Source organism: Eupeodes corollae, chromosome 1, assembly GCF_945859685.1.
Source record: "Eupeodes corollae chromosome 1, idEupCoro1.1, whole genome shotgun sequence".
Taxonomy (NCBI): domain Eukaryota; kingdom Metazoa; phylum Arthropoda; class Insecta; order Diptera; family Syrphidae; genus Eupeodes; species Eupeodes corollae.
In genome coordinates, this window is record NC_079147.1 from 87,393,347 (window position 1) to 87,412,813 (window position 19,467).

Sequence of the window (19,467 nt, forward strand, 5' to 3'; positions counted from 1 at the left end):
ACCAGCACATTTTCCAATAAATAGCAAATAGACATCGTGATGAATGAAGCAACGCACCTTCTACAGAAGATGAGTGGTTTTGAAACCGCTTTGCTTGCAAAATGTTGGACCGATATCTTGAAGCGATTCAACGCTACAAACAAGATGTTGCAAGACCCGAAAATGATTCTTAAATCGGCAATACGTGCACTAGAATCATTGAAATCATTCGTGGAATCCAAAAGAAATGATTTTGATAAATACGAGGAAGCAGCCAAAAAATATCTTATACTAATGAATATGTACAATAACGCACCTGCGCCAGAACGAGGAATATGAAGTTGAATCCGCAGATCTGTCACCCAAGGAAAAATACAAAGTACCCGCCTTCATCCCAGTGATTGCCCATCTATCCTTTTCTCTTACTGAAAGATTTTATTCCTATGAAACTGTGCGTTCGAGATTTGGATTCCTGAAAAACATCGAGAAGTTGGATGCTGAAAATTTGCACGCTGCAGCAGTGGCATTGGTGCAAAATTTTAGAGTTACATTCCCAAACCTCGAAATTGCATTCAGAATATATTTGGTTTTGATGGTAACAAATTGCACTAGAGTGCGCTCATTTTCAAAAATGAAATGTTAAAAAATAGGCACCATGGGACAAAACCGTCTATCGAAGCTGAGCATTGAAAGCGATTTACTCCGAGAACTGGATTTCAACGAAATCATGAACTCGGGAAACCCTAATTTCAGATAATTCTTTTTTCTGTTTATATTTATGTGTGTTTGTTCAATACTAAAGGAACCTACTTGGTTTCACAAGAAATAATTTATTGAAAAACTTGAGTGAAAAAAAAATTGTTTGCTTCATTTTGAAAATAATAGGTGGCCTCCGCTCCTTTATTTCCCCGAAGCCCCTGGACCTCTTATTCCGGCCCTGAGAACCAGACTTATAATTTTAGAAAAAATTCAGCTTAAACTAAAAAATTAATTAAAACATTTTTAATTTTTGTACGTAAGCAGAAGCCATAGTGTAACAAACTAAATTGTTGTTTTTTTTTCAATATTATTTTATTTAGTTTGAAAAAAGTATTTCCAATAGTTTCCAACATTTTCTTATTCAAAAACGATCTTTACTTCTGCGTTAAAGCTTAAAAATTGATATCTTTGACTAATTTTGTAATTTACATCCAAATTATGTCAGAATATTCATATATTAAAATTTAATAATTTTTACTAAACATGTAACCAAACTAGATGAACATTGTATAAGCTTATTTATGAAAAAAAGAAAGCAATTTGAAGCGGCACTCAATTCGGTTTTTGAATAACATTATCAAAAAAAAAATTGAAAAATGTGTTTTGTATTTGTATTTTATTACATATTATTTAGCTTGCACTGTATAAGATACAATATCTTTTAAAATAGTACAAGCTTCAACTTTACAATTGGTTTACATAAAATTAATGAATACTAAATTTTAAACAAGATGACTTGAAAAAAAAACATTAATATAAACAAAACTACTTTATACTTTATACTATTTACTTAATAAAAAAGATTTGATTCATGGACTTTATTATAATACCTTATAAAACACCTTTAAAGTATAAAAAAACAAAAGTTAAAATCATCGCAATGCCTCAAAATACTGTCTAAGTCTTATTCTAAACCGAGTAGTGCAGCCTATCATCCTTATAGTTTGAGGTAGGGAATTCCACAACCGAACAGCGTGAACGAAAAATTGACGGCTCGAAACAAGATAGGAGTAGCTTATAGGTATCAGATCGCTGCTTCGATTAGAGGGTGGAAAAAGGATTCTGTTGTAAAGGAACGTCGGTTGTCGTGTTTGCATGACATTGTGGAGCATTATTAGGGTCCTAAACGAGAAAAGGTATCATGAGATATATTAATCTTGCATATGAGGAAATGTGAACATATTTCCAGTCCAAAAATATATCTTGTCACACTATTATAGACAACATTAAGTTTCCTTTTGTCACAATAGTTCACACCCAAATAATAAAAGCGGAATAAGCAGCGACTTAGCAAGAATCATTCTTGTTTTTATTGGTGTGATTCTTTGGATGGTTCATAACATACGTAAGCCTCCGTACACTCTACCTATGATAAGTTGTATATGATTTGTCCAGATGAGTGTCTTATTGAATACTACTACAAGATTCTTGGCTGAGTCAACAAAGTGAATAGGGTTATCATTGAGTAATATTGGAGAAAAGCAAGATGTCTGTAGGGTCTTGTTTTTAGTGTAAAATTTGGATATGTTATGATCTTTCAACTTTCTTAAGAAATATATAGAATTGAAATCAGTTTATAAAAAAACACATCCATAAAAATAATAACAATGATCTTTTAGTTGAACTAATTTAATGATCATTTTTGAAAATTTTCTTCAAGAAAAATAAGAATTTGTACACAAAAGGTGTAGTTATTTAAAAGTAAGTTTTAAAACAACAACTTTTTAGTCAAAAGTCTTTGTTAAATTTATTGCTTTTTCAGTATTGTTTGATTATTTTGAGGTTTTTGTTAACTAATGTTGATAGTAAAGTATTACAAATCATGTATTTTAAGGGTTTCGACAAAGTAAAAAGTCCAAATATGGTTCATTTCTCAAGAGTCTATTAGTATTTTTAATTGTTTTTTTAAGCCAGAAATTTGGTACTCTGGACCACAAACTAAAAAGCAAGTTTTAACTGAAATAATAATCCAGCCATTTATTTAGACTATTTTCAAATAGAGAGAAAGAATTGTTCGATCCCACTTTTTCCCCTTGTCTTTAAAATATAATAAAGACAAAATTTTGAGATTCGAAATCGAATACAAGTAAAACAATAACATATTTATTTTTAACTTAAGTGATTAAGAATTATTTTAATCTGATTGGACATTAAGGTTTTACCATCAAATATATTTAAGCTGAACAAAAGTTGACTATTAACCAAGTTTAACTGATGAGTCCAAGTCCAGAGAAGAAAGGCCGTATAAGGCTATTTTAAATTAATATTTATTTTCAGTTCTTTAGAAAGATAAGAGAAGTTTATTCTTCCAAAAGGAGAATATAAAATTTACGTTTAAATATAATCGGAGCTCTAGTATAAAACCAGTTGCTTATATCAATTATTTCTCTTTTCAAAGGTATTAAAGTGTGGAAGTTTGGAATTTAAGCTATTGATTGATTCCAGACGAAATAAAATGTTCAAATAAAAAGGGCTTGTTCTTGTTGATATGACAAAATTTAGTTTAGAAAAATGTTTGGTCCGAAGTCTATTTGAGTTTCATCTAGATTAGGATTCCATTCCGTTTTAAAGAACATTAATACTTTATACTTCAAAATTTTGTGTTTTATGTATTCAAGAATGCAGAGAATATACTCGTAAAATGTATGTCTAAATATAATGGGGGCTCTAGTATACCAGCAGTTTTGTATATCAATTATGACATTAAGGTTGTTTTCAAAGTTGTTAAGGTTTTTTTGGAATTTAAGTTATTTTGACTTTAAAACTTTGTGCAAATATATTGCTCAAAAGATATTTTATACTTAATAAGAAAAGGTCTTGTGTTATTTTAAAAATTACTACCATCTTTTAAAATTTAAATGTATGTACATATTTCGAGATTTGTATAACTTCCCAAGTCATAGTGTGTACAGGTTATATTAAGAAAATGAAAAACAAACTGTGAATACAAGATAATTAAAACAAACTAAATTAAAATGTGTAATACTAAAGAAAAATTGTATTCATAAAATAAAGTTAAGGAGTGATAGAAAAATGCCCAAGCCACAGAAACAAAATAAAAGCCTTCATTAAATTATTTAAGGAAACCAAAGACCCTGCCTGCATTATTTTCGAACAAATATTTAAGTTTATGTTTTATATCAATTATTAATTTTTATTTTTTTGTTATCAAAGTGAGAAAGAGACTATAAATATGTATATATGTGAGTGAAGAGTATATATAGAACATACCTATAGCTTAATTTGAGTCGCATTATTTTTACTTATTTTTCTGTTTTCAGTTTGAATTTTTTCTTTTTGAATTATTATATTTGCTTGCAATGCCACCACCAGAGCACCACATCAACCAAGCAACCAACCAACGTTTTCAGGTATATAGTATAATTTTCTCAGAATCGTCAGGATCTCAAATCCGCCGCATCTCCATCATCAATGCGTCCTCATTCTGATGACATCAATTATATATATATTTTTATATACTCGCGTAAGTTGTTATATCGCATGTGAATATTTATATAGAGGTACAACTCGTATACGAAGGTACCTACGTCAAAGTTATAGAAGACACGAAAGGATTCTTTTTTACTTTTTTTTTATAGGAAACACGATATTTATACGTTAAAAAACTCCTCTCACACATAACATCAGCCCTCTCTTTCACTCCAACATTTAGATAGGTACATATATATTATCCCGAAGAAGTACTCATCATATTTAATTCGAAAGCCCTACACAAGATGGCATAAAACCCTTCAAAAAATCCTTTAAGGACACTATTTACAAGAATTTAAACGAACAAAAATAAAAACAAGAACATAAATAAAAATAGGTAAATCCTTTTTTCTACATAATTTATGTAATTTTTGTTTTTTACTTTTTTTGCTTTTTGCTTTTTGGTGTATAAATGCGTGTGAAGAGGGTTCTCTAAGTATAAATTACTCACCTATATGGCGATGGAGGATTCGTGCTAAGCTCCAGCTTGCGATATGATTCCTCAATCGGACTCAGAATGTCTGTCACACTAAACGGCGTCGAATGACTGCTATTCAAAAGTGTATTCTGATGTTGATGGTGCAGATTTTGTAAGTGCTGGAGATTGCTCAAATTATGATGATGATGATGGTGATGGTGGTGATGGGCGGCAGCAGCGGCTGCGGCAGCGGCGGCGTTTACGGATGTCGAAACGGATGTCAGTGCTGATTGCTGTTGTTGTTGCTGTTGCTGTTGTTGTTGGTGCTGCTGAACAGATTTAGGCGATAAACTCATAACCAAATCGACGCCATTTAATTCAGTTAGAAGACTACTAGTATCCTCGTGATGTTCGGGATCCTCCGCAAAGGCTCCAGAATTATTATTCGGATGGATATTGGCCAGTGTGGCTGACGACATACGCGTTTATTCGTAAAAAATCACAATTATTTGCGTTGGCAGCGGTTACGGCGACGAAAGCGTGATTTTTCATATGAACAAATTTATATGTTTTTATTTTTCGTTTTTTTTTTTGTTTTCTCACTCACGAAATTTTATTTTTATATTTTAATAGATTCTTTAATTTATCACTTTTGAACACACGTTTTGAATTATTTTTCTTATTTTTAAGAATCACCATCCATATAAATCCTGTGCTATAATCTGGAAGAAAAAAAGGACACGAACAAAAGAAATTTGTATAAAAACATATATTTGTATTTGACGCGGTGAATATTTTAAACATTTATACACACAGTAAGGACACAAAGGATATTTTTTCATAAAATGTAGAATTTTGTCAAATAAAAAGGACCACCGAATTGCATCAACGTCCTTAAGAGCCCGACGACGACGGAAACTAAATCCCAACACCTATCACAAGAAATATAAGAACCATGGTGATGGCATCTTGACGGAAACAAATGTCCTTTTTATCCCTTTTTTAGAAAGGTAGTATTTCTTTTTCTAATTAGAAAAGAAACTTACACGTATGTATGAAGAGAGGTACATATCTTTGCATTTATTTATATGCATTTAAATATAAATCAGAGAAAGAAAAAAAAGGATATAAGGAAATGATATCCATTTTGTACATATACATTCTGCATATCCTTAGGTACATTTCCTTCATACCACAACATCGCCACCATCATCATAATCAACATCAACATAAACATCAACATCATCACCGGAAAGGTTGTTACTTTTTCTTATCCTGACGCGGATGGATGGCTAGATGGCGCATAAGGTGCAAATAAAAGGAAGGAAACATCATCGCGGTAGCGGTATATGCTTCATACGTGCATTTATATATTAAAAGAAAATATAGAGAAAGAGAAAGGAAGGAGGAGTGAGTGAGAGTGCGAGGCCAATGTTTATGTATATAAACAAACATTAAAATACACAAGAAATTGTATCTTCGCATCTTCTTAGGATGTGAGGTTTTCTTTTTTGAGTTGCAATTGCAACCACACGAAAGAAAAAGGTGAGGTGAGATTGCATCTTTAATTGAAGAAAATTATGAATTACCTCCGACTGCGAATGTTTGTTCTAAATAGATATGCGCGCGCTTATCGCGGAACTTTTTTATTTTGACTGTTTTCTGTCAGAGTGAGATTTGTCTCTCATTTTTCCATACCTATACTTATACCACCTACTTTAGATGCTTGAAAATAATGAGTTAAGAAAAAATCAGGACTTTATTCCTGATGTGATGTGATGGTATTTTAGCTTCTTGGATTCTTATATTTGTGAGTTAAGTTATATCAACTGAATAATTGAGGCGGTTTTCGAAAACCATGCAAAGGAAATCACAAAGATTATGTTTTTTTGAATTCTATTCCTTTTTGTAAATTGCACTGTTTTCCTTCTTTCAATTCTTTGTCATTCACACAAATAAGAACAAATACGATTTTTTTTTGAACAAAATAAATAAACATTTTACTTTCCATACCATATTTTCTTCTAAACTTTAACTAAAAGAGAAAAAGTCGAAAACTTTTAACAAACAGTCGAAATCTTATTTTGTATACAATTTTTCACTGTTTAAATAAAAAAAAAACAATCTTCAGATAAATGAAAATATGATTGATGATTCAAAAGTTCAAAAATTGGATTTAAATTTAATTTTTTTAAACGCTTAATGATACACAAATGCTTTTGTTTTCATTAGTTTTTGTTTTTACTTTTTCAACTTTTAGTATAAATTGTCGTCTAAGTTCATAAAAAGAAAAGAAACTTTATTTTTTATAATTTTTTTCCTGAACTAATTTTAAATTTATCAACAAATATTTATGTAAAAGTTCTAAATTAGAGGAGATGGTTCTGAATTTGTTCAAGTATTGATATAATTTTGAAAAAAATAACATACAATTCTACAGTTTTACGGAATATCTTTTGTCAATTTTGCTAAATTTTGTAATATTAGGCTTGTGTTTTTTTTTAATATTCGATCTTTTCTTATTCAAGGGTAGTTTTGTGCTTTAACATTTGTTGCTATAATCTTGGAAAAAAAGCCCATCAAATTGTTTTCTATTGAAATGAGGCATTGAGAGCAGTAGTGGCGTAACCCTCATTTTTTTAAATTTTGAGTTTATCACTCTAACATGACCAAAATTAAATTTTATTTCCATGCAGAAGTGGCGTAGGTGATATTTGTTCATAAGCCTACACAAAATTGTTGAAACATTGTTTCTGCATGCAATTTTTCGTAGGACAGAAATGGCATTTTGCTTTTTTTTTAAATTAATCAATTCCAAGCACATACGCCATTACTGCACCAAATTTGTACAGTAAGCAAAATTAAACATGAACTGCAGTTTAGAAAAGCGGAGTCGGCTAGAAATGGCATTAGAGATGATGCGGCAAAAGCATCAGTAATTGCATATGATCTTATGAAAACCTTGTCAACTCCAGTCATTTCAACGGGTGTGTGCTATTATAAGAGGCAGCTTTGGACAAATTGTCTAGGTATCCATGACATGATAAAGAACAAAGCTTACATGTATATTTGGGATGAGTCAGTTGGATCAAGAGGTCCCCTTAACATTAAACATTTTGTGAGTACCTCAAATTTAATTATGTCCACAGTCCAGTGTTTTTTTTTTTGCTCAGTGGTGAGCAAAATAGGAATATTAAGATGTCCGTTTTGTGCCAATATATTATTTCGCATAGTGACTATCTTGTAAATAAAATTGATCACGAATTTCTATTCAGTAGCCACTCTTACTTACCTTGTGATCAAGACTTTGTTCTTATCGAAAAACAAAAGAAGTATTAAAGACATTTTTGGCCCCTTGGGACTGGTTAAGGTTAAAGAAGGATCCATTTAAAATTATTGTTATGGATGGATCAGTGATGTTTTCGACGACAAATGTTTAAACAAATATAACAAATACAAAGATTAATCTTAATAAAGGGAAAGTGGAATGGCTTAAGATTCAATGGCTTCAATTTTTGAAAGAGACCCCCTTCAATATTTCTAAGAAGTACAGCAATAACGAAGACGTGCTTTTTGAAACTGTGATAGGTATTAAAAATAGAATATCTACAACAATCACAGATCTCGAAATACTGTTTCTAAAAGGAAATGCCGTAAGCGAAGCGAAAAAGAAAGATTTACTCGACTTACTAAATTTTATAAGACTTTTATAAGAACTTGACAACTTTTTCTACAGGCTAAGACGTTAGCTTAGTTGAAACTCAATTCCTCAAATATTATATACCTATACATAATTTCTTTACGACAAGTATTTCAAAATAATTGAATTTGTAAGTAAATCATTTTGGAATAACGTTTTAAAAGAAATTTTGGTCGTAGTTTTTTTTAACTTCTACAACATTACTCAAAATAATTTGCCCAAAACAAATAGTTTCAAAATATATTATTTAAAAAAATGCGTATCCGCCACAGTATCCAATCATTTAATTATAATTTTCAAAAGGGAAGGCGGGGAGGTAACAATTACGATTTTTGACAAACAAGTAGGAATTATTAAAAATTAGAATCTTACTGTTGTTTGTTCGTCTCATTTTGTGTACGGACATCAAAGCTGATAAATTCTAAGAAAAAAGGAAGGAGTTAGAAAAGTGTTTGGGTGTTCATAAAATTCATGAACATTGCATAAACAGAAAATACAGAGCGTAGTAAGGCATTCTACATTAAATATTCGCATAGTACGGCTAAAGAACCAACCTCTTCACTTGAAAGTACGGCCCAAAAGTGACACTTCTAGTAACTAGACGGTGGCACTTGAATTGTTTGAAGAAGGGACTATATCTCTACAGCTCGGTCTGTCGAAATAAATTTAAGAAAGCTGAGGCAAATATGTATAAAGTTTGAACCTTGCATACTTTCAGAAATTCCGTGTTTATTTTCGAAATTTGTATTATTTATCTTTGATATCTTTAACAATATTGTAGGTATTGAAAAGTGACAAAAACATAAATAGTTTAAAGTGTTTTTGGCATAAAAATATTTACTTTAAAAAACAGAAACTTTTCTTGATTAATTTCCTCTTATCATAATAAAATTTTAAACAACTAAACAACTCCTACAAATTTCATTTATACAAATATTTGAAAATTGTTTGAATGATTAGAAAAAAAGTAATCCACTTCAAGATCTCCCCGACGGGGAATTGAACCCCGGTCTCCCGCGTGACAGGCGGGGATACTGACCACTATACTATCGAGGACTGAAAAATTTTGGTGACAAATAATATTTTAGGCATACAGGGCATATGTTGGGAAAAGCTTTGCTATGTAATGTAAATACTTGAAAACATCATGATTTAATTTGTTTATTATTTCCATTCATTTTTGATTTAAAACAAATATAAAAAATAAATAAATTATACAAATAGCTACCAAGCGAAAAAAACAAAGACAAAAATTTAAACTTTAAAGTTCTGTGTTTAAATTGCATTTGTTAAGCTTAAAAAATATATTTCAAAACAAATACAAAAAGTTAAAGAATTTTTTCAATTTTATTCCTTCAGATCGAAGACAAACGCACACTTAACGAAATTTAAAATTTACACTGTTTCAAGCTCTGGCAATGGCTCTTAAAAATGTATGTATAACAAAACTATCCTTCTTTGGATAGACGCTAGAGAAAATTATAATTTTTAAATTCATTTAAATTATTTGAATAAACTTTTGTCGAACGCTTAAGCGACGGCATTTTACGGTGTTTATTTTTGTTTGTCTTTTTATATAGTTTTTTTGTTTTTCATCAACATATTCAGACATAGCTTCAAATAAAAATGATCATAAATAATTAAGAATTTGTAAGAACTTAGACTGTAGGTATATTGAGAAAAACTGAATTCATAGTGAAAGATCCCAATTTTAAGAATTCTGTTATTAACTTTCCATATGAAGTCTTTGTATTGAGTTCAATTTGTCAAACAGAAAAAAATTTAAATTTCTAGAATCAAAGGTTTGACTAGATTTTTAGATGTAACATCGGTATGTTTAGGACATATTTTTTCGCCAGCCATTTCTCAAGAACCAGTGTAGGTATTGACTTCAAATGATTTTTTGTACATATAATAACATTGCTTCCTGCAAATTTTTTAATACACTTCCTATAGAAGTTCGTAAAATAAGAAATATTGGAACGTTTTTAAAGGAAATAAAATTATGGCTTCTTGCCGTAGATCACCAAGAAATAGACACTTTGCTACGTTACACTGTCTAAAATTAAACTTGTGTATATAACCAAATACGATTTGTTTGCTGAAACGTAACTTTAAAAAATATTTTTAATTTTCAAATTTCTTTTTGCTAAAACTATTTTTATTTTTTTAATGCATTATATTAAATGTATAATTTATATTAATTTTTGTCCACTATTTTTTTTTGTAACCTCACACAATGTTTTTTAAAATAATTGTTGTCACTAACTATTCTTATTATGCAACATTATTGTTAACTATTAGGCCTTTTCTGCTATTCATCAGGGATAAGAATAAGAATTTTACTTGAATTTTCACTAAACATTATTATGCTATTCATTCGAAGTGAATCTGTGTATGTCGGTAACGTGTCGGTAACACTGCGCGCGATATTCTTCTATTCACGTGAGAGCATTATTTCTATACAATTCAGATCTGCATATAAAATGCAGCGAGTTTTGCATTTGATGTCTGGTTTGTTAATTTTTGTAAGCAAAATGTAAGTCAAAACTAATTTATTGCTAAATCTAGAATATTTGTTTTATAAATAAAAGAAAATTAACATTTTTAGGGAAAGAAAGACACTTTTTAACATTTCTCCGAAGCTCTCTGTTTGAGGATTCTCTTATTTCTCTGCTTAGAATTGGAATAAAAAGTCCAATACTGTCCATTTCCAAAAATTACACAAATTCAGAATAATTTGTGTAAACAGTATTTTAGGTGGATTCATTAAACTTAATTTTTCTATGAATCAAAACAAAACAATTTATCCAACATTCCCAAGATTTTCACTTGAACAACTGTTTATTTGAATGTCAAATTGGTTTGTGATAATGTAGTTCACCCGATGGATAGCAGAATGCAAAAGCAGTGTGAAAGGGAATCGAATATACGATCCACGTGAATAGCAGAATAGGGCTGTGTGTCTTTGTATTCGAGCGCTATGTAATATATGAATTCATTAATAAAAATAAAGAACTTATCTATCTATCCATCTATCTAACATCAAAATATGCAAAGAGCTTTTAAAAAATGAATCGTTTTTTTTTAACAGAAATATTTCACAACTTATGACTCTAGCAACTTCTATTAAATTTTATTTATTTTTTAACTTGCAAACTTGAAATTAAATTAACGATTATTTTTATAAATAATCTTGAATATTAAAAAAAAAAAAACAAAATGATTTTACAGAATAATTATAAATTGCAAAAGCTTACGTTTTTGATATCTTAAATGAATTTCGAAAAACGAATTGATATTAGATAGATAGATAGATAGATAGATAGATAGATAGATAGATAGATGGATAGATTTTATTTACTTGCAATTATTTGTACAATTTCATTACCAATCTTTAAAGCATGGTTTTGCCGTCTGCCTGATTGACAAAGTTGTAACTGTATTAAAGTTTTGTTATTAATTAAGTCGCAGTTGTGTTAACTTAAAATTTTAATTTCTATTTCTGCTTCCATAAATAAGTGCTGTTTTGAAATATCTAAGCAATTTATTTACATCTACTTCATTTAAGAGAGCTAAAGTTTCGTTTTCTGATAAAAAGTCCCTACCAAGTACGTTTCTTCTAGTTTCTCTCAGGACTGGACACCTTCCGACAAAATGAAAAATATCCTCTCGTTCAGCCATGTTGCAAATATCACATAGCAGTGGAAGATCTTCGCGATGTGGAACGTAATTTATGTAAAGCAGTTCACCTCTTAGCCGAAACATGTTGGCAATTTGCTCTACAGTATTTATGTCCTGGAAGTAGTTTCTTTCATTAAGATTATAATTCAGCCTGATCTATAGCATCCCATGAAGTAAGCTGAATGCCTGATGCGTGATGCCACATCTCTAAAATTTTCATCCCGACGACGCCTAATTACCTGGTACAGTACCGATTTCCATGTACTCTGTTCACTGAGATTTAAAGTTACACCTGTATCTTCTGCTAGCCCAATCCACTCTTCAACCCATCCTGTTTTGGTTTATATCGCTTGTAAAGCTGTTTTTTTGGTAAGCGATTGTTGGGCATATTCAGTACTTTCAGAATGTAATCGACTTGCAGCTTCAACGTTTTTATGTAGAGTGGGGATAAGCCTGTTTCTAACATTATCATGTAGTTTGAGGTGCATGAAGGAAATTGATTTTATTTTTCGAAGAATAAAAACTTAAAAAGAATTGTTAAAAAAATATTTTCGACTCCAAAAACTTAAGAACAAAAATGAAAGTATTGACTTTTAAATTATTTCATTTTATACAACATATTGATGTTTAGATTAAGTAGTTTTTGTTTTAGAAAAAACTTTTTTTATTGAAATAAAAACCTACTAGAATTTGGTAAAAGTAGGTTTCAGACTTAAATATTTGGAGCAAAAAAAAAAGATGTATTGAAATCAAACTTTTAATATGAAAATATTGGCAACATTTTGTTTCAATTTATTAAAATTCAATTGGTAAATATTGGATTTCGACTAAATTATTCTGAGAACAACGAAAAATAATGACTTCAAACAAAACGACAAAATATTATTTTCTATAAAAAATAATAACCAAACAGAAAAAATTGAATATCGTCTTAAATATCTTAAGAGCAAAGACAGACACTGACTTTAAAGTTTTTTTTTTTGCCATAGAAATATTGGTGTTAATATTTTTTAATACTTCATCATAGTTTTAAATTCTCGTGTTATAATAAGTTTAGACAGAAAACAGCTTAAACTTAAAATTGTAATTGCATAATTTTTCAACTTCTCTAAACACATAGGTCGCATCTCATCCTCTTTTTTAAAATTTGTATATCTTTATTATTGAAGAGGCGAAACGAAACACCGAATTATTTCTTTATTTTGAATTAAAGTTTAAACAACCAATGATGGCTGCTTTTAATTATAAAGATCATTTAGTATCATGCCAGCGGCGCCAAATGACATTTATGTACGTTATGTTTGTTTGTAAACGAGCCACTTTAGTTGATTTTTTAAATTTAAAAATTTAGACAGTTTTGCAAGTTGTTAGGTATTTATTATAAGGGCAAGGATTCTTATGTATTCTCATATTTTTATCCCGCATAAATAGAAGCATTCGAATAAGACAGTCTTGCATATTTCAATAATGAAGACATATTTTTGCGTCATATTTTTGAAAAAGGGAAGATTTTTTTTTAAAAAAAACTAAAGAAGTATTAAGCAAACAATGCTAAAAAAATATTTATTATTTATCAATGCTAATTATGGTTTTCTCAATGAAACTTTAACTAAGCTTCAGGGTTGGAATACTTTAAAAACTTCACTGGATTGAATGGAAGATGCTTTCTAAAGAGAAGGTGCAGTTAAGGGTTGCATTAGTAAAACCATTTTTACGAAATTTGAACTAGTTTAAACAAAAATAAAAAACTTAAAAAGATTTCTAACATTTTCTCCAATCATAAACCTGAAAAGGTTTTAGAAAACTTCTCGGGTAGTGAGATAGTGTCTGTCAAAAAAACATCGACTGAAGTTGATGTTACAAACGTTTTTTTTTCAGGCCAAATAGGCAAATATGTACTTATGCAAGTATATTTTGATGTACGGCAACAAAATTTATACCGATGGTTATTGTTTGTATTTGTGTAATTTAATTTAATTATTTTTAACTTCCCATAGGAAGTTATTGTAATGGGTCCGATTTGTCAAATTGAAAATTTTGCCATTGCTCGACGTTTCAAGGTCCCTAGAGTCGAAATAAAAGATTTGTTTGTTTTGTTTTCTTCTGAATGATTGTCTGTTTTGTTTTTGTATTGTTATTTTGTGTTTAATAAAAGGATGAATTTTTCCTTGGATTTTAATATAATAAAACCTATTTTGTTTAAGAACATATTTTTAAGCTCATATTTTCAGATTTAAGGAGCATATTTTATGCACATATATATTTTGGAGTTTTGTTAAGTGCATATACAAATCCTTGCCCTGGTTATTATCATACATAATTATTCTTGGACTTGAACAAGCAATAAACTTTAGTTTGCCGTATAAATTGTTTGGATTTAGATCATTTTGGTAAAAGAGATCGATATTCTAAATATCCAAGAATTTAATTATTTCCCGCGACACAAATTGATCTTTATTTTAAGATCTTTAATTGATCTTTAATTTAAGACCAAACTGTTTTCGAACCACAAATGTACATATGTAGCTTAGAACTTGTTTTTGAACAAGAACAAATTTATCTACACCTTAAAAATAACATAAATACAACACAATGTCTAAGCAAATATTTTGGGATTCAGGAGACCAAGAATTTATACATATGATCAAAACTGTAACCTCTCGCTATATATTCAAACATTATGGTCCAAATTCTCGCACATTTTAGAGACATTATGGAAAATAGGAAATTTTAAATACAATTTCTCTTAAAATACAAAATGTTATCAAAATATTCCAATTTTTTAAGTAAGTAAGATACTTTCGTTTTGTCTTATTAGTACAATAAGAAAATCTGATATATTAAAGTAGGAAAGTTTTTCTTGAAAATCAATCAAAAATCAAAGAGGCTTTCTCTCCAAACGAAAATGTTTGATTTTCCCAAAAATAATCTTTGAAACTTCACATTTTCTAAAGCATAACACTTGAAAATTTGATTACATGTTTTCTTAAGATCCTTTAATTTTAACAAAAGAATTAGTTTTAACTGTGACCAATATTTAAATAAAGAAAGATAACAGCTTTAACAGTTTTACGTAAGGCGTCAAAAAATGGTCTAATAAATGTAAGCTATAAAGAATTTAATTTTAAAAATTTTTTAATATCGAGAAACTAATTTCAGCAAAAATACGAAAACTATTAATGTAAAATTTCGATGATTTACCCAAATGTTATTCCTTATAAAAAATAGTGAACGTGTATTAATATCTAAAATTTAATTTTAAGGTGCATCAGTCTTCTTTAACATTCTAAATTATCAATTTTACAACCCAATTAGGTTTAAAGAAAGTTTCCTAAAAACCTCTAAATTGCAAGTAGAATATTGGTTAAAAGAAGCTTTTTAAAAATATGTTTGAACAAACTCCCAACTAGTTTTTAATATTTTGGAAGTATGTATAATCCTTTCATATGGTTTTGACACTAACTCCAAATTTTTTTTTTGTCAAAATACTGATTTACATAATTTTAAATGAGTGTCTTGAGTTTTACACAATTCATTTTTAGCCAAGTACAAGGGACTGTTGTCAGGCTCTGTTTGGTCACTTTTATGAACTTTTTAACTTACTTAAAGTTACAAAATACAGAAAAGATGTTCCCAAAATCTACTCTAATTCCCATAAACTTTGGTTTTCAAGATTCATATTTAAAGTCATGTAAAAATGTAACATAAAGAAAGAACAAAGATATGCCGTCGGCTTTTCTAAATTATCAAATCGTCGCCGTTCTATTAAAACTCCCTTAGTCCATTTTTGAGATATTTGCATTTAAAGCTTGAATTCAATATTCAAATTAATAGATTTTGGGAGTTTTAATTTATAATAAAAAAAAAATAGTGCATCGTAGAGCTTAGGAAGTTTTGAGAAAATATAAACTTTGTCATTTGCATGAACTTGGTGTATTTATATCTTTTTTGCGGAAAATGGACTTAGGGAGTTTTCAAAGAACGACGACGAAATTAGTAGGTTTTTGCTTAAAGTTTATATTTTTACTTTTGCAACTTATTAGAACACAGTTTTAAATTTTAAGTATTTAAATCTTTAAACATCAAGGTAACATATGTATAAATATTTATAAATGATTGAAACAAAATATTTACCTATAACAGAGCATAGTTTATCCAATTGAAGAACGTTTATTTTGCTTTTAAGACCCGAAGATAAAATGTTTATTGCTTTGTTTCAAAATCAAACTCGAATAAGTTAATTTTGAAAATGACTGTTTTTTTATTTTGTTGTGTGTGTTTAAGATTTTTTTCTTTTTAATTATTCTTTAATTTTCACTTCAATTATTTTGTTTATTTTTTTACAAAAATTATAATTGATGCACTTTCGTTTTTCAGTATAATTGAAAAATTGCCACTTATACGTTGATATTTGTTTGGATATCCTTTTAAAATTATGTCAATTGCACTCAAAATAAACATATATATTTTATTCTTACAGCATAGATACAGTTAAAAAAGTAGGTACACTTGAAACAATACAAAATAACGGTAAGTATATTATTTGATGATTTTTCTACTATCTATAGGTTAATCACTCTCTTATAATCCAACATTATAGGTGATATGGTGCAATGCACATCACACAATAGAAAAGTGTTACGCGCGGCGCGACGGCAATTCAATTGAAAAATACACAACAGTAAAAAAAAACCCTAAGTTGGTAGTAAAGTATAACGGTATACCTACTATATTACATGGAAAAAGTACTAGAATTTCAAACAGACACAGAAGGGCTTTTTGTCTATGATGGCGGGCGTCAAGTGTGGCTTAAAGTACCGTTGCACTTCGTGGGCAATCCAACTTCCTTTTTCCCATTCAAAGCGAGAGAGAAGGAATAATACACATCACATACATCAACATATAGAATCAACCGAGCCGAGTTACATAAAGGTATCCACAGAGCGACGTATAAGTACCTAGTTGTGGAACGGAATGGAGTTCTTCACGCCACAGAGGACACCAAAAATAAAATCCTATACCCACAAAGTTATCAGTTATCAAAAGGACTAGATGAATCACACGGGAGATTCGTTGCACTGTTTTTTTTTTGTATCTTTTTAGTGAGTAATTTTGTTTACTGTTCTAAAATTAGTATATTAATTATTTTGCAACTTTTTTAAGTTTGGTAACATCGAGGATAATGAGGATGACACAAAGATGATCGATACGACAACGACAGTTAGAAAAAAGAACAACCACGACATAAGTAGGTTGTTATATTAAGTTAAGCTCAAGATGACGATGATGATGATTGTTATCTCTTGTTCTTCTTCAATCAAAAGACGATCACGACGAAAGCGTCTTGACTATAATATTATAGAACAAGAAGTATCTACTACACCACACGATGATGTGGATGTCAACGATTGACATTAGTGGCTGATAGGTTGATGGCTATTACAAATGGCGGCACGTCAAATTACCCAGAAGAACCGTCAAACAGAAAACAAAAATGAAAATCAACCAAAAAACCATCCAACGACAAACGGAAATGAACCAACGAACAAACGAACGAAGAACGATGTAAGGTCCCAAAAGAACCAGATACCAGAAGAAGCAGATCAAACCCGAATAAGAATGCAATAAAACAAAAACAACATACACAACACTGAAACAACAATAAAATTCAGCTTCAACTCTCAGTAAATTTATTATGAATATCCACTCGACACGATTCCGTCAAATGAAATAAGAGGTCTGAACAGTACTGACGAGTGCTTCTCAGATGGCTTCTGGATAGCCCTCGAATAAAACTTTTCCATACCTACCTTAGTGCTAGTACTTTTACAACAAGAAAGGAACAACAACAACAACACACTCTATACACACTACACAAAACAGAACCACACAGCTTCCAACAATAAATGCGACGTGTTGTTGTTGCATGGCAATGCCTCACACACAGTTGCATTTGAATAACACCGTGAACTGCCAATTGTATTTCAAAAAAGCAACCCTCTAGTTAACAGAGGGAGATGGCACTCTAAGCTGATTGTACTAGATGGTGGTTTATGGCGAAAGACTTGAGTGAGAGGGAGAAGAAGGGAGTTTACAGCTAGGAAAAAACAATAATGGTTGCAGCAAAAGGAGAGGTGGGTCTGGGTGGGCCTGATGGTGGGCACTTCTTGCGAATGTGTGATGTGATATCGAAGGGGTGAGTCCGTCCGGAATAACATTTTCGGTTTGGGCTCCAAAAACGGCACCAAGTAGTACGAAACTGAGACCAAAAGACAACAACAATTTCTACAGTGCTAAGAGACAAAGAGAGAGAGCGGCGAATTCCACCATTGCATATGCATTGAGTAGTAGAGTGTATAGAGTGTAGAGAAGATACATTTGTATCTGGCCGTTTTTGAGTGTATGCGGTAACGGTTCGATGAGGTATTCCGTTTGTTTCACAATTCAGTGGATACCGTTGTTTTATGTGATTGCCGTATCGTGCCGTGACGTGCTACGCCGCGCCGACAGCACCATCCGCCCCCTTATCACTTTACTCGCTTGCGTTTCATCAACATCATCTTTTCCCCCCACGTCCCCCGGTTTGCTTGCGCTTTACCCTCCATCAGCCATCACACACAGTGAACAAGAGTGTGTGTTGGAGAATAATGGGAACCGAAAAGTACCATCCCACTTATGTGGGCTTGAATGAGCCGAGGAGCCTTCCGTCAGGAGTGTATTCGTTTTCGTTTCGTTCGTCATCCATATCGTCGTTGTCGTCGAGTGTATCGCCACCGCTCCCGGTACACCGTATCTTCCCATCCTCATAGATACTTTTTCTTTGCCTCTGCTACTGCTGGTTGCTTGTTTGATTGTATGTGTATGATTGTGTGTATGTACATATGTTTGAATGTATGTTTGTAGGATATTTTATGAAAACTTGTCATCGCACTCAAGCGTGTACTTTTAGAAGAGGCTAGTGAGTGTCAAACACAATGGCCATAGAAGAGAACCGTTTCATCGTCGTCGTCGTGTCGTTGTCGTTCATATTATAGTTTGTATGGTGAACGTATGAACGAAATGGCGAGAGGGGCGATTAAATGGGCGCTCAATTGAGTACGAGTGAGATCTATATAGAAGGAGAAGAGGCCCGAAATCAATGAAAAGGTAATTTTCAAAAGGCGTCAACCCAATGGGCCACACACCTTTATCTCTGGAGAGTTCTGGACCCGTTCTTTTTTTTTTACTTATTTTGGTTGTCCCATCTTTTTTTTATTATTTTTGTATATTGTGTGAGGTGCTTTAAAGTGTGCAATATATTTTTCAAATTAGATTTGAGATGGAATTTCTTTTTATTATTATTTCTTTGCTCCTTTGTTGTTTTGATTTTGACTGTTGTTGCAATATTTCGTTTTTCATTTTGATGCGTAGGTAACTTTTATATGTAGGTAGATAG

The 19,467-nt window shown here is 30.7% G+C and overlaps 1 protein-coding gene and 1 non-coding gene across 7 annotated transcripts in view; both read right to left on the reverse strand.

Moving 5' to 3' along the window:
- Positions 1–17,779, reverse strand: part of LOC129941726 (homeobox protein Nkx-2.1) — a 108,755-nt gene extending 90,976 nt beyond the window's left edge. Inside the window, exons 1-3 of one of the 6 annotated variants that reach the window (XM_056050427.1) lie at positions 17,677–17,779; positions 16,167–16,540; positions 4,682–5,370 (exon numbers count right to left, since the gene is read on the reverse strand). In XM_056050427.1, coding sequence (XP_055906402.1) covers positions 4,682–5,127 — 446 coding nt within the window. In that variant the 5' untranslated portion in view covers positions 5,128–5,370; positions 16,167–16,540; positions 17,677–17,779. Of the gene's footprint in view, positions 1–3,969; positions 4,283–4,681; positions 5,371–5,462; positions 5,485–16,166 lie in introns of those variants that run through there. The other 5 variants (XM_056050430.1, XM_056050426.1, XM_056050429.1 and 2 more) reach the window with 5 other exon arrangements.
- Trnad-guc (transfer RNA aspartic acid (anticodon GUC)) lies at positions 9,333–9,404 on the reverse strand. The gene has a single exon. It is a non-coding gene; the product is annotated as a tRNA-Asp (tRNA).
- Positions 17,780–19,467: the final 1,688 nt, after the last annotated feature.